Source organism: Chrysochloris asiatica, unplaced genomic scaffold (genome assembly GCF_000296735.1).
Source record: "Chrysochloris asiatica unplaced genomic scaffold, ChrAsi1.0 scaffold00041, whole genome shotgun sequence".
Lineage (NCBI taxonomy): Eukaryota > Metazoa > Chordata > Mammalia > Afrosoricida > Chrysochloridae > Chrysochloris > Chrysochloris asiatica.
In genome coordinates this window covers 9,335,101-9,360,914 of record NW_006408559.1, presented here as the reverse complement: position 1 = coordinate 9,360,914, position 25,814 = coordinate 9,335,101, and the positions used below count along the sequence as shown (strand labels likewise).

General features: G+C 45.8%; 1 protein-coding gene across 1 annotated transcript in view; it reads left to right on the top strand.

Moving 5' to 3' along the window:
• The first annotated feature begins 1,713 nt into the window (after nt 1–1,713).
• MTPN (myotrophin) overlaps nt 1,714–25,814 on the top strand; it is a 30,756-nt gene continuing 6,655 nt past the window's right edge. The window contains exons 1-3 of the mRNA XM_006861159.1: nt 1,714–1,785; nt 21,660–21,773; nt 22,641–22,724. Of these exons, the coding sequence (XP_006861221.1) occupies nt 1,714–1,785; nt 21,660–21,773; nt 22,641–22,724 (270 nt within the window). The remainder of the gene's footprint in view (nt 1,786–21,659; nt 21,774–22,640; nt 22,725–25,814) is intronic.

Sequence of the window (25,814 nt, the reverse complement as noted above, 5' to 3'; positions counted from 1 at the left end):
AATAATCCAAGAAGCTGGGTTCTATGAAGGAAAATGTGGCATCAGGATTGGAGGAAGACTCATTAACTACCTGCGATATGCATATGATACAACCTTGCTTGCTGAAAGTGAAGAAAACTTAAAATACTTACTGATGAAGATCAAAGACCACAGCCTTTGTTATGGATTGCATGTCAATGTAAAGAAAACAAAAATCCTCACTACTGGACCAATAAACAACATTCCTATCAACAGAGAAAAGATTGCCATTGTCAAGGACTTTATTCTTCTATGGTGTTGGTGGAGAATACTGAAAGTGCCATGGGTTGCCAAAACAACAAAGAGATCTGTGTTAGAGGAAGTGCAGCCAGAGTGCTCCTTGGAGGCCAGGATGCCCAAACTTCTCTCATCCTTAGGACATATTGTCAGGAGGGACCAGTAGCTGGAGAAGGCTATTATGTTTGGTAAGGTGGAAGGGACAGAGAAAAAGAGGAAGACCCGCAGCGAGATGGATTGGCAAAGTGGCTACATCAATGGGCTCAAGCATGGCAACAATTGTGAGGTTGGCCCAGGACCAGGCAGTGTTTCGTTCTGTTGTGCATAGGGTCGCTATGAGTCGGTACCCAATCGATGGCACCTAACAACAACAACAAGTGCCGTCGAGTTGGTTTCGACCCATAGCGACCCTGAACAGGGTTTCCGAGGCTATAAATCTTTACGGGAGCAGAAAGCCTCCTCTTTCTCCTACGGAGCAGCTGGTAGTTTCAAACTGCTGACCTTTCGTTTTGCAGCCCGATTCGTAACCACTACGCTACCAGAGCTCCTTAACAACAACAACAACAACAACATAGCCACCTTATAAAGGGTTTCTGAAACTGTAAATCTTTTGGGGAGCAAACAACCTCATCATCTTTCTCTCTAGGAGTGGCTGGTTGGTTTGGAATCCAATGCCTAACTCACAGTGCCACCAGGGTTTCTTTTGGTTTGTTTAGTGGGTCATTTGTAGATACAACAGTCCCAGTAGGAGTTTTTATTGGATTCCTCTGTGTGTGCATGTCTGGATCATTAGAGTTGCAAGTCATGAGCCACCTGGTGTCTGTACCTTAAGTCCTAAGGAGACTAGAACCAGCTTGACAAGAAAGGCCCTGGGAAGAATGAAGGAGAGGAGGAAGGTAGGAGGGGTAGGAATGAAGGAGGAAGGAGGCAGAATTCAAATCAAGCATTCCTGCACTGATAAGAGTGAACACGATGTCCTTCCTCCATGGTTGTATCAAAAGTTTTCCCCATTTATGGTGGGACCCAAAGGCCTAACCCAAAAAAAACACTAAGTGTAAGCTCTGCCCTTGCTTCCCGCCTTTCCTCCCTTGAACCCCGCCCACTCAGGATCCCAGCCTCTCCCACTGCCCCATTCCTCCCAACTCGCCCGGCCACCGCGCCTGTGCACAAGGGGCGGAAGAGGAAGTTAGGGGCGGGCCCTAAGTGGGAGTGAACCGGAAGTGTAAGGGCTCCTGCTGTTCCTCGGCCAGGCGGAACCTGCTTTGCTGGGCCCGGCGGCTGCAAAAGAACTTTTCTTTCTCCCGCCCCAACGGTCGCCGCGGCCAAGTGCCTCGCCTGCCCGCCCGGCCGCGATCCCGCCTCCGCGTCTCTCCCGGTCCGGCTCCGCGCGGCCCTGTTGCTTCTCGCCAGCGGTCTCCGCTTGTCTCTGCCCGGCCCGCCGGCCTGCCCGCTGCAGCGATGTGCGACAAGGAGTTCATGTGGGCCTTGAAGAACGGAGACCTGGATGAGGTGAAAGACTACGTGGCGAAGGTGAGCGGGGGCGAGGCCGAGAGAGCAGTGGGGGCGGACGGGGGATCGGGGGCGCGGAGTGGGCCCGGCCGATAGACCCCGAAATCGGGGCCCGAGACCCCAGCAGCGCGCTGGGCCCTGTTCCCTCGCGGGGGCGTCCCGAGTCCCAATGGGCTAAGTTTGGCCCTCCTGTGCGCCAGCATCGCGCCCAGCCCGCTGGAATGAGGCAGTTCTCCATCTTGCACCCCCAGCCCCGAGGACCACGGGCCGTATTCTTTTCACTGTGGGCCTGGTGTGAATTTCACGTCTGACCGAGTAAGAGAGTTCTGAAACTTGGTCTCACTTCATTGTGGGGTGGCAGCTTGGGTGTGGCCCTTTTCCTCTCCCCGCCACCGCGGGGACACGTTTGCTCGGCCGGGGAGGTGGCACCTGGGAGCGGGCGAGATCGCCGAGCAGTTCCTAAAGTGGTGCGTTGGCTTCAGTTGAGCCATCTTCCTCCTCCCATCGGAAATGCCTCCAGCTACCCTTAGGGTGATGGATGTGGTTTGGTGTTGGGGGGGGGGGGTGTTGTTAGGTGCCACTCACATAGACCCCGTGCAGAACAGAGCTGCCCGGTCCAGGGACAGCCTCACAATCTTCGTTACGCTTGAGCCCGTTGTTGGCAGCCACCATTTCGTTGGGGGGCTTCCGATTTTTTGCTGACCCTACACTTTACTAAGTGTGATGTCCTTCTCCAGGGACTGGTCCCTCCGGACAACATGTCTTACTATGTGAGGGGGTAAGTCGCGGCATACATTAAAAGCCTGAACCCAGACTTCCAAACTGAATCCACATCCTAAACACGCCTTGGTGGCCTGCCGATGGACCCTTTTGTCATTATGGATTGTATTACGTGATTTTTAGTAGGGGGATGGTCCAAAGAGACATCTTCTGAAAGTGAAGTTCACTTTTATGGAAGAACCCTGGAAGGTCGTTTGGATGGTCATTCTTCCAAAGAGGTCGCCATTCATTCATACGGCCAGCAATCCAGGAAGCTCATGGGATTGCGCAAGGCACTCTGTCTAATGCCATTACAACTCAGAGTACGTGTGTGCCTGTTACCTGACAGGTCATGAGTTAGAGTGGACAGTCAGGACAAACTGCCTTCTGTTCCCCTGCCTTCTCAGCTAGGGAAACCTGACTTGTGCAGTGTAGGGTTAAGGGGTGAGATTATGGGGACCACTTCAGTCGGTGGCACACTTGCTGGTGGTGGGACACATCAGTACTCTGGAAGTGGGTGGGTTTTGCTCTACTTAAAATGCAGCGTTGATAAGTAAGTACTAACAACTTACAGCTACAAAAATAACACAATTTGCATAGTGTCTTCCTGATAAATTATTTTTTGTCACCCTTACATCAGTCTGGGGAGGGAAGTCCTATCAGCTTCCTTTTAGAGATAGAAGTACTTGGAGAGTCCCGAGTTACAGAGGTAATGCGGTAACTGCAGAGCTGCAGTATTGTCTCCAGAACTGAGACTCCCAGCCTACTGCGTGTGCTCTCTAACTGTCTCCAGTTTCCTTGTGAAAAGAAAGCACATAGCACTAACTGTTCCAGAAAGACACTCCCAAGAAGCACGTGTAGGCCAAGAAATTAGGAACAAAGTCTTCACATAAGATCATTTGTAAACAATGTTGTTGTTGTTCAGTGCCATGGAGTCGGTTCCTACCCATAGTGAACCTGTACAGGGCTTCCAAAGAGCGGCTGGTGAGCTTGAACTGCCAACCTTACAGTTCAAACCAACTTTACAGTCCAGCACATTGACCCATGGCACCACATCAGAACTCCTTATAAACAATGGTGGTGGTGGTTATGTGCCGAGGAGTCGGTACCGACTCATCGCGGCCCTGTACAGAGTTCCCGAGGTTGTAAATCCATACGGGAGCAGAAAGCCTCATCTTTCTCCCACGGAACAGCTGGTAGTTTCGAACTGCTGACCTTGCAGTTCACAGCCTGATTCATAATCACTACGCTACATAAACAATATGTGCCTAAAAAGATGGAATCATTTCTGTCAGCTTCAGATGGTTTTTAAATTGAGCAAAGGAAGGCTTGAGAACAGGTTTATCCTAAAAGTTTGACAATGGTCCTCTGATCAGGCCATTGAGCTTTTTTCTTTCTTAGTTTTGAGTCTCTGAAAATAGCTTTTACTCTGTGCATGAAAAGTAACCCAAAAACAAAATCAGAGAAACCATTCTCTCCAGTTTTGACTAAGTTCTTCTCGTCCTGCTGCACCCACCAATTGGTGCTTCCTGAGTGGCCGTCCTTCCGGTGGTCCTGTGGCCCAGCTGGTCTTCACCAATCCCTGAGCTCTGATTGTTGTCTGTGTCATGTAGTGTGACCCATCTATCGGTCTGTACTCAGAAAATACACGGAGACACATTTGAAACAATTTTCCTTGTAAGGGGATAGAGTCTTTGAATTTTAATACCTTGAAGATCTCTCACCTGGTTAATTGGAAGGGCTAGCTTCAAAAAGTTCGTGGAAATTTTCCATTATCTTTCATTTTTTCCAGGAACGTTTTGAAGTCTCCGTGTAGGTAAGACTGGACCTGTATATAAGGCATTTCAGTCAGTATCGCCCCTTACCCCGTTTGTTGTTGTTGTTTTTGGTTTTTTTTTAGTATCTTCCCTTTTTAAAATGAATCTTTGAACAGTGTGTCATTGTGCAGTTTCACTCAGCTTCAGCTGTGTGAAGTATGGCCAGGCATTCGTTGTATGGGGATGAGTTCTAGAACTCTGAAAAGTCAACTCAGAGTTGTCAGGTGCTATGTTTCTAAATGGAAATGAAGAAACTTCTCCAGTGCTCCATAGGGTGTCTGAGACAGGTGTTCGAGCCTTCAGGACTGCATCTTGACCTCTTGATGAGCTAAAGACTACCTTTCGTCGCTGCATCCTCCTTGTCTGCTGGGCACCTCGCAGGGCTTGAGCATCTGGAGGCAGCCAGCCTATCCTGGTGTGGTGCTGTAGAGTAAGCACTGAACTGCGAACTATAAGGTGGGGGTTCAGACACACCAGGTGCTCCTTGGGAACCCTATAGAGGGGTGCTGTGAGTCAGCTGACTCGATGGCACATCACAGCAACAATGCTTCGCTGAATGGTACTGTTTTCACCTTGCCTTCCATTCTGCCTTTTCTATGGATTTCCTCCACTGGAGTTGGCTCTGGCCTCCCCCGAGCTCCAGGCTACCTTTGCTCAGACAAATTTCAAATGATTTTCCCCTCAAGGATCAGTGGTGGCGCAGTGTTTAAGCACTTGGCTGCTGACCGAAAGGTTGACAATTGAAGCCCACTAACCACTTCACAGGAGAAAGACGTGGTCGTGGATATGGGGCAGGTCTACTCGGCCTTGTAGAGGGTCTCTGGGAGTCCGAATCGACTCGCTGGCAGTGGCTTTGGCCTTGTGGTTATTTTCCTCTCAGACCCTTGCTCTTCCTGTTGTCTTCATTTTGCCTGATGACATCATGGCTCAACCATGTGCTTTAATTTAACTAGGGAATTGGCCTAGATTGCCGAGTACGATTATCTCCCTCTCCGGGCCATTCCTTAGCCTCGGTGTCCCTCACTGCGCCTTTAGAGTCCATAGGTGCTGGTTCCTGCATGGACAGGGTTTCCCCTTGCTGGACAACTTACACTGCTTAGCTGAGGGATCTCCCCATAATGTCTGTGTATCTGAGCGTGAACCACAAAAACCCCAAAACCCACTACCACTCAGTCAGCTCTGATTCACAGCGGCACATCCTCTCTTGTTGCCCTTAAAATACTCTTGCGATTCTGCTTATTTTAAAGGAGCTCTGGTAGTGTAGTGGTTACAAGTCGGGCTGCCAACCTCAAGGTCAGCAGTTCAAAACTACCAGCGGTTCCACAAAAGAAAGATGAGGTGTTCTGCTCCTGTAAAGACTTATAGCCTCAGAAACCCTGTGCAGGGTCACTATGAGGTGGAACCGACTCCACGGTACTTAACAACAACAACAGTGTTTCCTGGGCTGGTGCTGTAGGATAAGCACTGGACTGCCATCCACAGGGTCAGCAGTTTATGCAGGGTTGCTTGGATCAGAACCGACTCCAGGGTACTTAACAGCAGCTGCTGCTGACCTGACCCATCGGGCTTGGTAAACTCACCTGGCCCCAGGCCCCCTGCTCCAGGCCCACCGGGCTTCTTAGGAGCTCTTTCCACATACTGTGTCATCGTCCTTGACCAAGTCTGCAGGCCTCTGTCCTTCAGCAGGCCCCTAAGTTTGCATGCCGCCTCTTCCAGAAAGCCTCTCTGGATGAACTTCCATGGCAATGTGTGTATTTAGCAGAGTGCTGTGCTGTGATTTGCATGTCTGTCATTCTTGAGGCTCCTGAGTCTTATTTGGGGGGTGGGGTTGCTAGATATTCTTTCTCATTTTGGTGCCTCCACTATAAAAACTAAGAAGAGAGAATTTGCCGTAGAGTTCCTGGGATCTTGGGGTCTATTGTTGATCACCGTGGATGGGCCCTGGCATCTCATGCCTTAACGGCATGAATTCTCTTACAATACTTTCTCCCAGAGTGAGTTTCAATAAAACCCACTGTCATGGAGTGGATTCCAGCTCAATGTCCCTGTAGAACAGAGTCCCTTAGGGTCTCTGATGGGAACTCTTTACAGGAGCAGACCTTACTCCCTCGGAAAGGTTGGTGGGTTCGAACTGCTGACCTTGCAGTTAGCAGCCCAACACCTAACTCACAGTACCACCAGGGCTCCTTAAGTTTCAACGTGTTGTTGTTGTTGTTGTTGTTGTTGTTGTTGTTGGTACTGTTGAATTTGTTCTGACTCACACCAACACTATATAGGGTTTTCAAGGCATGACTAGTGAGTTTGAACCACTGATCTTGTGGTTGGCAGTCCAGTCTTATCCTACAACGCTGCTCAATGTTATTATCCTATTGTTCCATCTGTAGGTTAAGGAATACAGCATGGAGAAGTGAAGTGATTTGACAAAGTCAGTGGTATAGCGGCCTGTCAATTCCGAGCTGTCAGTCTACAGCTCTCATTTTTCCCACCACATCAGTCTGTCTGGTTTCTCAGCTTCCAGCATTTAGGATCAGCACATGCACATGAGATATGGACTTTTAAGAGGTTGACACACGATGAGTTTTTAGTGATTGGGACTGAAGAGAGAAAAGTGGCTACCATTGGTTTCTTTACGTTAGTCTTTGTTTTAACCATCTGGAAATAAACCTATCATCTTCAATTCTCTTCAGAGTTCCTTTTTGCTCAAAGCGTATCTATGTTGTTGTTAAGTGCCATGGAGTCTGTTCAGACTCAGTGACCTTGGGTAGGGTTTCCAAGGAGCACCTGGTAAGTTTGAACCTCCGACCTTGTGGTTCATACTAACTTTGCAGACCAGTGTTTTATCCCCTAGTGCCACTCCAGGACTCTGTATTATACCACAGTTTAAAAAAATAGGTTCTTAGAATTTGCATTTGTGTGCCTTGTGGTTCAGTATTTATTTGGAGCTATCATTTCATGTACTCAGCTCTTCAGCCCACGATGTCGTTTCTGTTGTGAATTGCATTGAGTAGGAAGAGACAGGCCAGGATGAAAGAAGCTGAGATTTGAACCCAATTCGCCTTGTTCTTCTCTACTTGAGGAGACCATTGACCTTATTTCTCCATAATACAAGGTAGTTCCCACATACCATACTTCTGAGTATGTAACTGTTAAACGGAAAGGATCCAGCAGGCTGGGAACGCACCCCTGAGAAGGCCTGGAATGAGCTTGGGGTGGCTGGGTGTTGGAGGACCCGCTGCCCCCAGGTGACTGCCAGAGGCTGGCTGACTGGAGTCCCTGGTGCCTTCAGCCCTCTTGGTCCCCTGTACTCTCTTGTTTACGTCCTTCTGTTTCACTTGCTGTGCAACTCAATACCTCAGGCCCTCACTTCCCTTTCTCTGTGGTTTCCTTTCCCTCTCCACCCCCTGCTCTAATTGCATCTGTCTCCATTTGGTTTGCAAAGCCACAGTTGTGCACCCTGGGAGCTGATAGCATCTCTTGAACCTGAGAAACCCATGGACTCTAATCTTAAGAAATTTCAAGATTTTTTGGCTTCACTTTTTTCTTTCTGATAAAATAGCCTGTTTAACCAAGGTCCTGATTCAGCCTGCGTTGCGTTTGTGGTTTTCTTAAAAAAATGACCAGTTCCTTTCTTATCTCAAAAATGTATTCATCTGCTTTGCCTTTGCTCCTCCCACATGCTGCTGAGCCCTTCAGTTAGCAGATACCAGCTTGTGAAAGGTGGAGATGCCCTCAGTCAATACACAGGGACTCAACAAGTTCATAAAAAGTGAATTGAAAGACAGTGTTTTCGAAGCCTCCTCTTAGACTGTTTACTGTAGAAACATTTTCTTCTCACTCTTAGGCTGTTGGACATTTTTATCATCAATATGAAATAAAGGAAGATCTTTTTATATTGAAATGTCCACAGGCCATATGTATTGTTTTGCTTTAGGATTTTAAACGTTGTTCCATTAGGACAGATAACTAGAAGGCTAATGAACTAAGGCTGATTTTCATTGCTTTTTTAAGGAAAAAAATCATATACAAGGGGGCTTCAGAGAGTTCATGGAAAGATGGAATTTTTCCAGGAACTTTTTTTTTTTAAGTGCAGCTGTATTGAATGAATACAAAGTAAAACAAAATGTTCCGTTTCCCATACCCCTTACCCAGGAAATTTGTTTCTTTAAAATAAAAATTGTTTTTGGTTTTGTTTTGTTTTTTTTTTTTTGATGAAAGAAAAGTATAAAGAATGTAAAACTGTACCCATAATTTAACACCTCAAATAGGTGAGGTTTAAAACTTATTTTGGAAATGAGCATTTCCAAAGTATGATTCCAAAACCTTTGATCAAAAGTCATTGAGCTATAAGGAAAAAGCGAGGCATGGAAAGCCACCTGTGGCTGGGGTGAGAAAGGTTGAATGAAATGCTTTAAAAGAAAAAGCATAGAATCTCTACAGTAAATTCGAGCCTTAGGCAAAAGCAAAACCCCAAACCCACTGCTACTGAATTAATTTCACCTCTGAAATGTAAGTCTTTTGGGAGCAGGCAGCCTTATCTTTGGACCCCTGACCTTGTGGTTAGCATCCGTGATGTAATGAATTAGTGAACGTGTCTCTTCTAGCTATGGTGTTATTGCCGTCAAGTTGGTTCCGACTCATAGAGACCCTGTTTAGGGTTTCCAAAAATGACTGGTGGGTTTGAACCGCCAACCTTGCGCTTAGCAGGATCTGGGTAAGAGAAGGTGGAAGAAGCTGCTGACAGGATTGTATGATTCAGTTGTGAGTGGTTAGCAGGGTTAACTATGACTAAAAACCTGGAACGCTAACGTGTGTAATAAAAGGAGCTATATCAGAAACTGGAACAGGAATTTTCACTGCTTTCAATGAAGACAAGCCAGGAGGGGAGGGAGTGGTGTCCTTTGGACCCAGGGACCGGGAGCTGTGATGCCGGAGGAGTGGGAGGCGAGCAGCAGGACCCACCCCTAGGGCACAGGACAGAGCGGTGGGCTGCCTCCCCCGTGCACTTCACTTGGGGGAGCTAGAAGCCGAGTAACTTCAGGCTGAGGCTTATGGTGGAATGCTGTGTCTTGTGGACAGACTTGTGTCAACAGCCCTAAAGGAGTCTTGTCATCTCAGCCAGGTACAGAGAGGCCTGTCTGTGTGCACAGCCGAGGAGAGACTGTCCTGGCTGCTAAGAAACTGTAAGTGTGCTGTCTGGTTCTGGGTGGCCACTGCAATGACATAGCGAATCAAGCCAGCGCAGAGTTCTATGGGAAGAAGGGTTGATTGGTGCCAGAGGTCTTTACAGCAGCCCAATGCTTAACCCACAGCCTTAGGCAAAAGGCCTAAGATTATTCTGAAAACAGGAATTGTCCATTGTAAATATGCAAACAGAAAATAGAGATCCTTAAAATGATCCAGTGAAAGTGGTTTCTGTGAAGTCTTTCAGTTGCCAAAGGTAATTCGTCACCAAAAAGAAGCATTTCAGAATTCTTCCCTTCACAGCCCCAGCCCCAGCTTGATGAAAGGAAGGCCTGAGGCTCACTGGTCAACTCGTGATTCAAACTGTAAATTTTTCTTTTTAGTATCTTGATATTTTCCATGAGAAAATGTCTAAGTGCTACTAATTGCTTTTAAACCTTCCAAACCAAAAAATAAAACAATTGAATTAATAAGCAAATCAACTGTGTAAAGTTAAAAAGCTTTTATAATTTAAATGAAGACGTCATTTGTAGGGGGAAGACTGGTGGTGCCTAAAGGCTCTATGAAGGGGAAATTTCAGGGGATTTTCCCAGGAACTTTTTCAAGCCCCTCAGAAATGTCCAGGTTGAGGAGTGTGTCAGGAAGGCTCTTAACGATCACAGACTTGTTAAGTACCCTAGAGTTGGTTCTGACTCATAGTGACCCTGCACAGGGTTTCCGAGGCTGTAAATCTTTACAGAAGCAGAAAGCCTCATCTTTCTCCTGTGGAACAGCTGGTAGTTTCGAACTGCTGACCTTGTAGTTAGCAGCCTGATTTGTAACCACTACGCTATCACAGACTAGCATTCAAAAATGGGCTGTAGTTTGAAACTACCAGCTGTTCCATGGGAGAAAGATGAGACTCTGCTCTCATAGCGATTCACATCAATAAGAAAAGTGTATTCTTTAACACTTTGATTAGTTAATAATGCTTCAAGAGGAGGTAAGCGTGCTGTTTCCCTTAACATAGCTGCTATCTTACATTTTGGTGTTTTGACTTTTGTTAGTTTTGTAATAAAGATAAGTCAATTAATGAAAATGGACCTTAGGGTTTGAATATGTGAACTTCCAGAACCTTGAATAGTTTTCAGTTAAGAATCCCAGAGACCAACTGCATAGATTCTGATATAAAACAAAGGACCTGGTTGTATATTGTAGTTCTCCATTTTTGGTTTTGGACAGTGAACCGTGTGTGTGTGTGTGTGTGTGTGTGTGTGTGTGTGTGTGTGTGTGAGAAGACTGTAAACCATCACTGCCATTGAAATGTGTCTGGTAGTTTGGTCAGAGCAGTTCTGAGGTAACTGAGCTAGCTGTTTAATTGCAGGCGATCACTGTGGTCATAATGCTTGTCTTAATGGGCAGTAAGAAACTGTGGTTCAGAACACACTGAAGGCATTTTATGAGTATTTCTTGTCATCCGTTGTATTTATGAACTAGGAACTCATTAAATACATGCTCGTTAGCTGTGAAGATGAGTGTTGTCCACTACTTTGAAATGAGTTCTCATGTATCATATTGCAAGTTTAATGAATTTGATGTAAACAGTTAGCATCTTAGAACATATGTAGAGTTAAGAGTATGCTGTTTGTATACTTCTCGGACCTGCGTCATCTCTGGCTTCGATTGCAGAGAAGGCAGTCAGGTATTGCCACCTTGTTGGTTTGTCTGGCTTGCAAGGCTTCCCTTTGAACCCATGACTCTGTTAACGAGTTCTAATTCTGGTGCTGTTTTATCCACTAAAGTCAGCAGTGCAAGGCTAGCATCTGATTGTTTTGCAAAGTTATGGCCTAAGGTAAGGTTCCCCCTGGGGTGGGGGGGTGGGAGAGTGGTAGGAAGGAGGGATCCTAGCTTTCATCTGATTTCTCAAAAGGCCCCGCCATTTTTAAAAAACAACAAACCCCCACAGCCCTCCAGAATTCTGAAATCTAAGTGGGGAAAGGTGATACTTAGCTGTAACTGAAGGCTTGGGACATGGACTCACCCTATAGCGTTTGGGAAATGTGTTTTGTTGCATTGAGCTCTCATCAGTCAGGTGCCAGGTATTAATTTACATGCTGAGTGTCACAGTGGTCACACAAATGCTAATTTAGAACTGGCTTGTTAAGTAGATTTTGGGGACACTGGTCTCTTGTGACAGTACACTGTGTGCTACTTCTGCCTTAGAAGTCGCTGCATTAACGTGTGTACATGGCCCAAAAAGAAGAGAATTCTTTTCACCTGAAGAAAGAACTAAAAAAAATTCTCAGCTGGAGTTAGATGACCATTTTATGTAGCTAATCTGTAAGGACTGCTGAGTGTTTATTATTCAGATCAGCCTAATGCTGTGTAGTAGAGGCCTGTAATGTAAGGTGTATTGAATCTGTCAGTTATCCCACCAAACCACGATGTTGAGGTACAAATAAAGGAGTTCTGGTGTGGCACTGTAGGATAAGCACTAAACTGCTTACTATAAAGTCAGCAGTTCAAACCCACCATTCACTCCTTGAAAACCCTATACAGGGTTGCAGTGAGTCGGAACCAACTCGATGACACTTAACAACATAAAAGATTTTTAAAATACTGCTATTAAGAATAGGAAATCAAATTATTAAAAAGAAGCCATGTATTTATAAAGATATTTGTATTCCCCATTAAATCCAGTTAAGAGGAGAGTAGGGTAGGTAAAGATTTTTTTTGTTTAAACTGGGGGGAATCTTGGGGAAGGACCAGAACTGTACTTGCTGATCTACCCTGTGTATATATATATATACTTGGCTTGTGACGTTTGGAGATCTGTCACTTCCTAACCCAAAGCCCCTCAAACAGATTCTTTTTTCCTTCAGTCATTTCTAACCTGCTTCTTCTTCTTCACCTTGAATTCCCAGAGGCTCTGCTGGGACTAATGGGGCACTAAGCTGCAGCCCATCAGGGGAAGAAGGGCTCTGTGGACTGTATATGTGATGAGTGACTAATGCCCCCAGACTCTGGTAAAGAAAGCACACCCCTCGGCCCTATGTTTGGAGATAAGCATGACCATAAAGCTGACCTCGGAGTGGCTGTCTTTAATGCATGCTAGGTTGCTTGCTGAGTGCTCTGTTTAAATGTGGTTACCAAAAAAAAAAAAAAAAAAAGAACTGTTTTTCAGATAAGGAAAATGAGACAAAGAAAATCAATTAATTTCAAGGTAACCACTCTAAAGATTTACAGCCTCGGAAACCCTGTACAGGGTCGCTATGGGTCGGACCCGACTCGATGGCACTTCACACCAACTCTAGGGTTTATCCCTAGAACTCCCAGATTATAGAACCATTTTGTATTTCATTTTTGGAAGATGAGTGTTTTTGAAAAAATTTGAGGGGGTAGGGGAGGAAGGGACTCTCAGGCTTTTTTTGCATGACAGCACAAATCTACAGTCACAGAAGAAAAACCTTAGAGCTGTGACACCCACAATCTAGCTCCTGCTGAGCTGCTGACAACCAGCCCTGGTCCAGATGAACTTCGTCTGTTCACTGCTGCATCTCTCCTGGCTCGTTTGAGGCTCTGTCACTGACTAACCAAATGATTAATGAATGAAAAGTCTTTAAAGCTTCCAGGTCTGGTCAGGGATCTGAACCCAGGTGGGAGGAGATCATATAGAAAGATACACAGTTGGTTACTACTCCGTCCAGAGGAGAAAGTCCAGATGAGATTCAGAAGCACCAGGTCGAGGTAGAAGTCACTGGCAAACTTTGTGATCCAAATGACAGGAAAGCATGTCCAAAGTCTAAGCAGAGCTGGGGTGTCACAGAGACCAAGTCCCCGTGAGCCAGGTCACCTGCATCTTAGCACTGGCCAAGTGACAGCAAAAGGGGCAGACAGTTCCATGGGGTCTGGTGCGGGTACTGGCTGCTTGTCCGCCTGCTAGGGTGTAATACAAAGGAGGAGGAGGGACACTCTGAATTAATCATGAAACAAAGGATTCCTCTATTATTTCAGGTGTCACAAATAATTATTTAAATCCTTGTAAGACTTTGTCTTTGTCATAGAATGTCCAAATTGTTATCTTCGTAATTTAAACTGGTCGAAAAGAAGCAATGAAATTATTACATAATGCCTTTTGCCAGTTATATGTTTAACATCAAAGACAATAAAGCAACTACGTTGACACTTAGACTTTGACCCAAAATACTAAGATTTAAAAATGGCTGTAATGGAGTCCTGGTGTGGTAATGTGGGCTAATCCACTGGACTGTAAAGTCGGTTTGAACTGCAAGGTCAGCAGTTCAAGCTCACCAGTCGCTCCTTGGAAACGCTATACAGGGTCGCTATGAGTCAGAACCAACTCGATGGCACTTAGCAACCACATAAGGTACCTTGGAATCCTGGTGTGGCACGGAACCACAAGGTCAGCGAGTCAAGCTCACCAGCCATTCCTAGGAAATGCTATACAGGGTCGCTATGAGTCAGAACCAGCTCAACGATATGATACTTAACAACATCATCATAAGATAGCTTAGTCTTGGTACTGTTGTGGCTTGTGCTTTGGGTATTTAACTGTATAGTCAGCAGTTCAAATCCACTAGCTGCTCCTTTTGAGAAAAATGAGGCTTTCTGTTCCCATAAAGATTTAAAGCCTTGGGAACCGTATACAGGGTCACAAACCATGAGCCAGAACCAACTCAAAAGCACACAACCACCACCACCCTAAGGTGCCCTGGTAATACTGTGTGTTAGGTGTTAGGCTGCTAACCACATTGTCAGTGGTTCAAACCCATCAGGAACTCATCAAAAGAAAAGATCAAGTGGGCTGCTCTTGTGAAGATTTATAGTTACAGAAACCCTTTAGAGGGTCGCTATGATTTGGAATCAGCTCAGTGACAGTGGGTTTGAGTTGGCTTATAAGAAAGTTTGAGATTTTCCTAATTAATCCTAAAAGTGCCATGTGTTTATAACACCCCACAAAACTAGCAAAATTGATGTTAGAAATTGTTTTCTTTGAAAGCAAAATGGAAAGGATGTTGTTTATATGCAGATCTTTTCAACATTTCCAACAATCACCCTGGCCTTCAGCCTCTATGAGGTTATTTGTTGCTGGTTCAGTCTGTTCTGCTTCATGATGGCGCTGCATGTGGCAGAGTACAGCTGCTCCCAGGGGGGGTTACTGGAAAGGGGCGGGGTGGACTTTTCAGAAACTGGTCATCAGGCCTGTCTGCCCAGGCATATCTCTGGATGGCTTTGAACTGCTAACCTTCTGGCCAGTTTTCCAGCACTTAACCCTTTTTTGCTACATCCATGGGCTCTTATCAGAATTGTTGTCAGGTCCCGAGAAACTGACCCTATGTAGGATTTCCGAGGAGTGGCTGGTGGGACTTGAATAGTCATGAAATTTCAAATTGATTAAAGTAAGCATCTCACAAAAGCTAAGTTGGCTTTTCATAGCCAGTTATGAGTCTACCCATCAATTAAGCTCTGTAATATTCCTGCCTTTGGTTTTAAAAGAGTCCTGGTGTGGCACTGTGGGTTAATGCACTGGACTGCAAAGTGTTTGAACCGCAAGTTTGGCAGTTCAAGCTCACCAGCTGCTCCTCATGATGGGTCGGAACTGACTTGATGGCACATAACAATAACAGTTTGGTATTGATGTCTTCCTTGCTCCTTCAGTGATTTAGGGCTTTAGAATTTGTTGTTTTTTTGTGTGTGTGTTGTTGTATTTTTGTATTGTTTTGTTGTTTCTAGGAGATTTCCGTTTTTTTGTGCTAAAACTTTTGGCACTAATTGTTAATTTTATCGTATTGAGCCTTTCTTTGGTCTATTGTAAGATTTGGCTGATATTTATTATAAGTCCCCTTTTTTTGTTTTTAAAAAAAAAGGGGGGTGTAGTTTCCATAAAGTACAGAGTTTGATTACAATATGAATACAATCCCATTGATGATTAGTTACTCCTGCTGTATCTTACCTGCCAACAACTGGGTTTACTGTGACCGGTTCCCACAGTGATATTTCTGTCCTTGTTGTCAATGAAGTGAAATTCGCATTCTATAGAATTAACCATGGTGAAGTATGCAGCTCAGAGGTATTTAGTACTTTCACAGTGTATAACCAACACCTCTTTCCAGTTCCAAGACATCTGCACTAACTCGAAACTCCAAATGTGTGAAACAGTCAGTCTCCCTTCTTCCCTTCCCGCTTAGAGAAAATGGTCTTTTTCTGGTTGGACTTCATATACAGATTCACAAGGGGGTTTAACAATATTGTTAAAAAGTAGAAGTCAAAGATTGTGAAATGTTTCCATGAACTCTTTGAAGCTCCCTCATGTATGTATGGAATCCTACTGTAGCACTGCAGGTTAAGCACTGGACTGCAAGGTCGGCAGTTCAAACCTACCAGCAGCTCCTCGGAAACCCTATAAAAGGTCGCTGTGAGTCAGAACCAACTCGACAGCACTTAACAACAACACCCTGTCTGTGTATGTATGTATTTTTTAATGTAAAATGACCATCTTCCCCTCCCCCCCCTTTTTTTTGGTCTTGGATTCTACTTTGTCCCATTTTAATTTTACTGTTCTTGGTGTTTTCCTTCGTGTGTGTGTGTGTGTGTGTGTGGGTGTGTGTGTACATACATATATCAGTCGGAAACGACTCGACAGCACTTCACAACAACATGTATACATATTCTCTGATTGCTTTGTTTATAGGTGTGCCCTCGAATGTAGCTTATAGTTGGGTTTTTATGGGGGTTTTGTTGACAAAATCTGGGATTCTTTTTTGTCTTTGAATTTAGGAACTACATGCATTCATTCTTATTGTCATAATAGATCAGTTTACATTTTCTGGGGTTTAGACCTTGAATTTACTTTGTAGAGACTTGCTTTCATTTTACCTGTTGTCATTGTAGGCACTTGTTTTCTTGACTCTCTCTTCCATGGCTTGACAGGTATATTTGTTTCCTAGGGCTGTTAGAACTAAGTACACAACTGGGTTGTGTAAAACAACACATGCATTTTCACGCAGCCCTTCTGGGGCTGTGGTCAGCAGGTCTGTCCATCTCTCTGTAAGACCGTCCTCGTCTTCAACAGCTGAAGTGGTACCTGGTGCCTTTCTTCACGTGGCTGCCTTCCCTGGGTGTCTAGGTCACGTCGCTCCTTCTAGGGTCACTAATCACAGTAGCTTCGAGCCCACCCAAGTCCAGCCTGTTGTATAAACTTAACTAATCAGTCACATAAGCAAAGATCCCTATTTTCAATTCAGTTCACATTTGCTAGTACCAGGGGTTAGGAGGATGTCAGCATATGTTTTCCAGGGGTTACCATTCAATCTATAACAGAAGGTATGCAAATTGTTAGAGCTTCTAGAACTTTAATTTTATCACCAGCGTTTTAGCAAATATGCAGTAACCTTTGGTTTTGAATGGTAACTCCCAAGTGAGTGACAGGCTTAGGAAGGAAGTTCCTTCATTGTGGGGGGGCTCGTTCTCAGCCTTTCCCTGTTTGATGTGGTTCTGAGGAGTGACCTGGGTGTGCAGCTGCAGCTAGTGGGGGGTGAGGACTAACAAGTCCCCTTGATGATAATGAGGATCTGAAAAGAAGGTGACGGGCTGGAAGAGATGGCAATGATAAGATGGGATGCGATGGTAGTAGGTGTAATCGGTCCAGAAAACCAGAGGCCAAAATTTGAGGTGACAGCTAGTCAGAAAGAAAAGGTGTCGTTGGGTTGCAGTGCGATGTGGCTGCTGAGAACAGTCATCTCACATAAAAATATGAATTGCTGACTTGCTGCTTCTAGAAGTCCTCATGTGGCGCTGTAGGGAAAGCACTGGACTACAAGATCAGGTCAGACTGCACAGTTAGCGGTTCAAGCTCACCAGCCGCTCTTGGAAACTCTATACAAGGTCTCTTTGAGTCAGAACGTTTTCCACAGCACTTAACAACAACAACATGGGGTCACTTTAGACACATAGTGTTTCTAAGATTGTAAATCTGGCGGGAGCAGAAGCCATCAACAGTCATTATTCCAGCATTCAGAGAAGGGTGGACACATCAGCCAGCTCTGGAGTTGCTTTTCAGGAGACATGGTCACTTGTAGGTTGGGCAAGAATTCAGACACGGTGGGTGGTTGGATTCAATAACATTCCGAATCACCTAACTGTGAGCTTGTGTGGCTTCTAGAGACTGATAATCTTATCAAAATAACCCGCTTCCTGGTGAAGCAGATACAAAATGACTGGTTTTGGTTAGCAGAAGGTTATCTACAGTGTGACAAAGATGGTGTGGGTCGCTACACTAATTCATTAAATGTGACTGCTGTATGCAAGTTACCTTGGGCTTCATAGGCAGAGCATCTAAATAAGCCATTGTCCTTCCAATACCTGATTGAATGAGGTAAATAGAATAAGAGGCACAAACAGGAACTACTAAAAATGGAAGAATTCTACATCAATTGTTGTTGTCGTTAGGTGCCATTGAGTTGGTACTGACTCATAGCGACCTTATGCACAGCAGACGAAACACTGCCTGATCCTGGGCCAACCTCACTACTGTTATATGAAGCTGGGTTACATGAAGAAAAACGTGGCATCAGGATTGGAGGAAGATTCATTAACAGCCTGCGATATGCAGATGATACAACCTTAAAACATTTACTGAAGGAGATCAAAGAGCACAGCCTTTGTTATGGTTTACATCTCAATGTCAAGAAAACAGAAAACCTCACCACTGGACCAATAAACAACATTCTTATCAATGGAAAAAGATTAAAGTTGTCAAGGACTTCATTCTTCTTGAAGAAAGTAAACCTGGAGGGGGGAGGGTAAGTGGAATTTCCATCAGTCAAGTGTGGAAGTGGGGTGTCAGTGCCAAGAATAGGGAAGCACGGTGTGGGTAGGAGCAGAGGGAGGGGTGTGTGTGCGTGCTGCCAGAGAAGGAGACAAACAGAGAGAGAGCATCGAGGCCAGCATTGGGAAGAGGGAGTGAGTGGACATCAAGGCTCGAAAATTTTACTAAACAGAAAAGAGCAGTTGAAATTTTCTGAGTCATTTACATTTGGTGAATGGAAGTCGGAGACACTGGCTATTAAATGAGAACTATTAGGAGTCCTGGTGTAGCGCACTGGGTTAATGGACCAGACTGTAAAGCCGTTTGAACCACAATGTTGGCGGTTCAAGCTCACCAGCCGCTCCTCAGAAAGTCTATACAGGGTCACTATGGTGACTCATTGGCACTTAACAACAACAACATCATAGTCACAGCAAACTGTTACTGAGATTTTAAAAACTCTATATTTATGAGTGACCTTTAACCTCGAAGGACATTTAAGATACAAGATAAAAATACCTGAAAAGTTACATTTTGATAAAAGGTAAATTGTCAGTAAAGTAAGTCCTTAAACTAATCAGAAGTTGGCAAAGTAGAATAGTCTTAAGACCTTTCTTGGGTTCCATTTGATTTAGAATTCCAGCACCATCATCTCAATCCCTTCTCGTTCCGAGAAGCACTAGGAATTGAACCTCTCTAACTGGGGAGTTGTGATAAGCACTGGACCGCAAGGTAGGTGGTTCAAACCCACCAACTGCTCCTTGGAAACCCTATTCGGGGTCTCTGTGAGTCAGAACCAACTCGACGGCACTTAGCATCATCATCAAAGCATTTCATAATCGCGACAGTGGTGTGGTGTGGAGTCCTGATGTGGCACTGTAGGATAATGCATTGGAGCGCAAGGTCAGTTTGAACCGGAAGGTTGGTAGTTCAAACTCAGGAAAATCCTCACAACTGGACCAATACGTAACATCATGATAAATGGAGAAATGACTGCGGTTGTCAGAGATTTCAGTGTACTTGGATCCAGTCAGTGCTCCTGGAAGCAGCAGTCAGGAGATTGAAGGAGGATTGCATTAGGCACATCTGCTACAAAAGACCTCTTCAGAGTGTTCAAAGAACAAAGTTCATTTTGAGGACTACTGTGTGCCTGAATCAAGCCATAGTTTTTTCTATTATCTCATACACATGTGAAATCTGAATAGTGGATAAGGAAGATTGGAGAATAATTAATTCATTTAAGTTATGATGTTGGCAAAGAATATTGACTATACCCTGAACTTCCAGAAGAACTAATAAAGGTCTGTTTTGGAAGAAGCGCTGCCCAGATTGCTCATTGGTTCTCTCTTTCACTTTGGACATGTTGTCAGAAAGGACCAGTCCCTGAAGTAAGGCATCATGCTTGTTGGTGTAGGTAGCAGTGTAGGGGATCAGCGTAAAGAGCAAGACCCCAACGAGATGCATTGATGAGTAGCTGCAGCAGTGGGCTGTAACATGACAATCGTGAGTGGGCACAGGATAGGCAGTGTTTGGTCCTGTTGTGTGTAGGCTCTCTAGGGTCAGAACCAATTCCATGACACCTAACAACTACATGTAGGATCCAGTGATGTTGATTACATTCTTCTAGGTGTACAACTCTGCTGGCCCTCCTTTCTGAGTTGGTCCTCCTCTGTTAACGTCCACTCACTGTCCCCGAAGTTCCCATCTAACTTTCCGAGTTGCTCTTGTCACTTTGGTCCCATACAGGTAGCTCTTTGAAGAGCAGTAATGCTCATGCCAGACACCTTTGACTAGTTACACTGACCTGTTGTTTGGTTTTAAGAAGACTTAAGGGGATCTTGTTGGTTGAGTTGGTGAGTAGTTTCAGGGGTTCCGCCAGCCTCTGTGGAATAGAGTCCATTGTGACATTTTTAGTGGAAGATTCATGAGTTGCATCTGTTGATGGAGAGGAGCCATAGAAATATAGGCAAGAAAAGGGCAAGGGTTACTTGTTCTGAGAAAACAAGAAGGGATGATAGCCAAACCTTCTCAAGGGATTGGCTGGAGAGGGGGGGTGGGGGGCAGAGGGTACTCCGGTGCAGGACGGTGTGGCCAGAGAAGTTCCTGAGGGGACAGCTCTGTCTGGAGGCACTGGTCTGCGTAAAGGAAGAGGTCATATCTGTGTGAAGTGGGGGCAGTCAAGCTCACAGGGGACACCTAATGAGGTGCCATGCAGGGCCAAGGGCCAGTTGAGATGCGCATCTATCTGTTTTCCCAACCCCAGAACCTGGGAAACAGTCAAGTTCGTGGTTTGTTTCTGATGCTGACGCCCACCCAGCTAGGAGAGGTTCTCAGTGCTCCCGGAGTCCGATCTAGAGCCCTGGCGTCCATCGGCGATGCCTCCGAATACAGTGATTTCAAATTGTGATAAAGGAAACAAGTCATTGCTACTCTTAAGATCTCAGGGGCACTCCTTGTATCCATGCTGATTCCTGTGGGTTGTGAGGTGTGAGGGAGTTGTGAGGCTAGTTAGAACTTGAAGTTGGAGTATGGCCTTGGAGAATTAACAGTGTTTCAGATACTAGGAAGTTAGGAGGGAGGCTGGCTGTAAAGTAGGGTACTTGACTTTAGCATGTTACTTCAACACTTTTTTCTTTAGACTTGTGTATATTCAATGGAGATCTGTCTCCTTTCAGTGTTGACTGGGAATTAGAGAGAAAGCGGTAATGCCGTGCAAACATGCAGTAGCTGCTTGGCAAAGGGTCATTGTAGCTGTTGTTAGTCTTCGACTATGAATCCTCGGCTAATGAAAACTTCTCTAGGGGAACAGGGGGAGGGGACCATAGCACTTTTCATATTTTGAGATTATATATTTAGCTATGTGATTGCCCGTGGGATTCGTGTTTGCCTCCCCCACTAGAGGGTAAGCCCCCGAGCATCAGAAGCCATGTCTGACTGCCCTGCTCACAGTAGGGCTCATACATATTTGTTGAATGGGTAGAGTGACCTCTCATTAGCTTTCACTGAGATGACCTGGGGACAGTGATGGCTAGCTTAGTGGTACATGGTCTGTGAACTAGGTACAATCCCAGGGCTCGAACACACACGTCTGATGTGACCACATCTCCACATGAAGCTGAGTGACCTCCTCAGAAATTGGCAGCCATGGTGGCACAGTATTTAAGCACTTGGCTCCTAACAGGAAGGTGACCAGATTTCAGGTCTTCAGAGGGTTGTTTCCCTCTGCACAATACGTAACTGCACAACGTTTTTACTTAAAGGAAGTAAGAATCAGCCAGCATCTCACTGGCGTCTGCCACCCGTCATCACTGTCAGTTCATGTCCATTCTCAGGGAGAAGACGTCAACCGGACACTGGAAGGTGGACGGAAGCCTTTGCATTACGCGGCGGACTGTGGGCAGCTGGAGATCCTGGAGTATCTGCTGCTGAAAGGAGCAGACATCAATGTACGTACAGAGCCTCGTCCTAGTGTGTGTGTGCAGCACTTGCTGTCTACCAGTCTGTGAATCAGTCCTTACAGGACCTCCTCTTTAGAAAGAATACCATCCAAATTTCCTGTAACCAGAAAGCAGATAGCGCAGACTTTCAAACTAAACGAAATAAGCTGACTATTTTAAGAATAAAAATGGGTCAGACAATGAGCTTTGCAGTTTGCATGAGACTAGAGCTAGTGACTCACAGGCCTCCTGTCGACAGAGGGCTCCACTGGCAGCATTGAAAAGTCCCTGGGTTGTTGCTGTCCCTGCTCTGAAGCTTGCAGAGTCGGTGCTGGCCGTAGGAGGTAGGCGGCATCCTCCTGCTAGAGCCTGGGACTTGGCCATCAGACAGCCATGTCCATTGTCAGCTGGTGGGCTGGGAAAAGGCAGTGGGCGTGTGGTCAGGAGTCATCGTCTCCTGACTGGAGCCTTTCCACATTTTAGAGTTTGGGGAAAATGTTCAAGTAACCATGGCAGCAAGGGAGATGAGCTTTTCCCATTTCAGAGCCCTGTCACCTGGCCTAGTTGTGAGCGTGTTCTCCCACTTCCTTTCCTGGACCTCGGGGGCAGTTTCCACAGTTGGGGCCCATGGAGGCTCAGCCATGTGAACGGCATCAAGCTTAGAGCTGCGCAGCTCCCAAGGAGGACCAGCGTCTTGGCATGGCAGGCTCTGCCAGCTTTTAGACAAGAAATGGGTGGACGTGGGTGGTGTTTGTGTGGAGGGGAAACTAGGTAAAGGCTAATTTTGAAATACTGACGAGTTCCCTAATGAGATCTAAAAGAAGGAAGGAATGAAGTCTGTGGACGAGGTGGTTCATCTGTCCCTGTCGTTTCCAGGCTCCGGACAAGCATCACATCACCCCTCTTCTCTCTGCCGTCTATGAGGGCCACATCTCTTGTGTGAAACTGCTTGTATCAAAGGTGAGTTCCAGAGCCCGACTCCACAGCGTTCCCATTGTGGTGGGCCTGCTTAAGCCCAGCATGACGTGGTTCATTCCTTTCTTGAACTTTTGATTGGCAGCAAGGGCGCAAAGTTTAGCGGCGAAACAGTATCTAAAATTGAGGCTGCTCCAAATAGTCCGTCTATAGACGGTTACCAGTTAGGGTGGGTAAGGTGCTCAGTCTAGAATATAAACCAACACACTGTTGCTTCACTGAGGAGATCTTGGCTATGAAACAGAAGTCAGCTAAGCTTAGTGACCTAGGAACCGTTTGCATTCTGGCACTGTGGGCAAGGTTATTGGAGGGAGCCAGCTAGCTGATGCCCCCGGTTTGTTGATGTGGCTGAGGTACGGTAAGTTTAATTTCCAGTGTTGTCTTTGCTATTAAAGTTCAAAATCCAGCCCTAGGAATTAACCACACAGTTCCAACCATGCTAGTACCCTGCGCCGGGACCTGCAGGTGTTGGAAGAGGGCCATCTTCTTTATACGTCAGATCCCAGTGTCAGTGAGAGCTTCCTGTAACGTAACATGACCATACTCTGGAACGTGTGTCACATCATCTCACTTGGGCTTTGAAAAGAAGCCTTCTAAAGAAGCAAGGCGTCCTGGTGTGACACCAGGATTAGCACTGGACTGCCCGCTGTTTAAGGTCTGTGGTTCACACCCACAGATGAGTCAGAATGGACTCGACTGCACTTACCAACAGCAAAGAAGTCGAAATTGAATGAGAATGTATTTACAACATTTACCAGAGTTCTTGACCTATAATAAGTGCTCAGTAAACCTCAGCAAAGTGCAGGATTAGCTTCAGTAAGATTTGAGGGAAATGGGGCAAGGAGGTAGGTAGCATGTTTGTCTCTTTAGATCGTTTGTGAAAGCATTGAATTCTGGTCCTCTAAAAGTGGGAATATTTGCCTGTTGCATTATGTTAAAACACAATTAATGAATTAAAGTGTGTGTTTGTGTTTTAATTTGGAATATATCAGCAGCAGTTTCTAGCCACTACACCCCATATTAAGGAGCTCTGGTAGCATAGTGATTATGAGTCAGGCTGCTAACCTCACGGAAAGCAATTCAAAACGACCAGCGGTTCCACAGGAGAAAGACGAGACTTTCCGCTCCTGTACAGATTTACAGCTTTGGAAATCCTATACAGGGTCACTGTGAGTTGGAACCGACTCCACTGCACATCACCACCGCCACCACCACACACCACACACCATACTGGAGCCCTGGTGTGGCACTGTAATGCTTCAAACCCACCAGCTGCTCCTCGGGAAACCCTGTTTGAGTTGCTATGAGCCGGAACCAACTCGATTGCTTTTAACAAGAACACACACCATACTAATGTGAGTAGTGGAGATACTATCGTTTACCCTGGAGTGGATCCAGAATCTCTTGTGGGATGTGCCCACACAGGTTTCATCTCTCTGTGTCTTTCTCCTGCTGCCCACCCTCCTTCCCCCATGCCCAGGACAAGATTAAAATGTACCTTTGAAAATGTTGTCACTGGAGAATAGTTTTACTTACCACATTAAGAACCGATTGCCACAGGCTCCAAGTATTGGTTTGTAGTTCATCAGTAATTTATGGTTTTCATATTGTATTAGGTAGGGCTCCTTAGGGAACTAACCCAACTCAGACAGGGAGCAAAGGAGTTTCACTGAGGCACACTGGACCCTGGGCCTAAGCCCACATGACGAGGATCTGGATTCTTTTTGTCTCTCTCAGTTGGTTTTCCTCCTCAGCGTGTCGTCACTCCTCTGCTCACAGCCCCTGCTCTGAACTATTCAGATTTGTCCCGGTGCTGCCTCTGGAAAGGGCTGCCTGGCATCCCCTTGGGTCTAGTTCTGGACGCAGCTAAAATCGTTAGCATGGCTGTTAATTAAGCCAACAGCCTTATCCTGGGCTGTCACAGGAAAGGAAGAGCTAACCTTGCCAACAAGAAGTCAGAGTTCTGTCAACAGAAGGCAGCACAGGTCGGGGTGGCCAAGCAACCAGTGTCACGCATCTTCCTGGTGGCTGTAGGGGTAAGCTGCTGTTTTGGACCCCCCCTCCTTTTTTTTTTTTTTTTTAAGTTTTTATTGTGAATTATGTGATAGTCTACATGGGAGAACATTAGCTTTACATTCATCCTGTCTTATTTTGTTTCATTGCAATGATTACAGTTCCCTGCATGCATTATCAAACAGCCAAAGGGTACACCTCCAAGCCTGGCCCCCAGCCGTCAACACACAGCCCCTCTCCCTCCTAGAGTCCAGAGACCCTAGCCACTCCGTCTGTCCACGTCAGCGTCTCTGCCTCCATCTCTGGCGTTGCTGTTTCTCTGGGTAGGGTCCCGCGGTCCGCTCTCTTTCCTTGAAGGTCCCAGGGACCTCCGCTCCTGGACTGCAAGATCAACCACTCCCCTCCTTTTGGTACAAAATGTCTACCTTTACATTTGCAATCTAGACAGGTTGGAAACCACTCAGTGGAGATTCGACCTTCCCCTGCACTCTCTGGAACTAGGCTCCCTCTTGAAAGCTTGTAAGCCTTTGTGTCTTTGTGGCCCACCATTTTGGGTAGCCAATGTCTGAGGAGTTCTCATAGGTTAGTGGTTACAAATCAAGCTGCTAACCTCAAGGTCAACAGTTTGAAACTGCCAGTTGTTCCACGGGAGAAAGATGAGGCTCTCTGCTCTGGTAAAGATTTATAGCCTCGGAAACCCTGTACAGGGTCACTATGAGTCTAACTCCTAGCTGACCATGGGCATGTTCCTTAACCTCTCTGAGCTTAAGGACCTCTGTCTGTACAACAGAAGTCCCGGGGTGATGCCAGCAGCGCAGCGTTCATCTGCTAGCGACAGCTTGGCCATTTGCACCCCCTCAGAGGCCTTGTGAAGGATCAGGGTCATAGCAAAACGACAAAGCAGTTCTGCTCTGTACATGCCGTGTCTCCATGAGTCACAGCATGACACAGTTAGGTAAGGAAGTACAAGTCGTCCCGACACTTGGGACTGTCCTTTTGTGTGGGAGCAGAGTACCTCTTGTGAGTAACAAGCAGCGCTGCTTCCTGTCTCATGTTCACTAT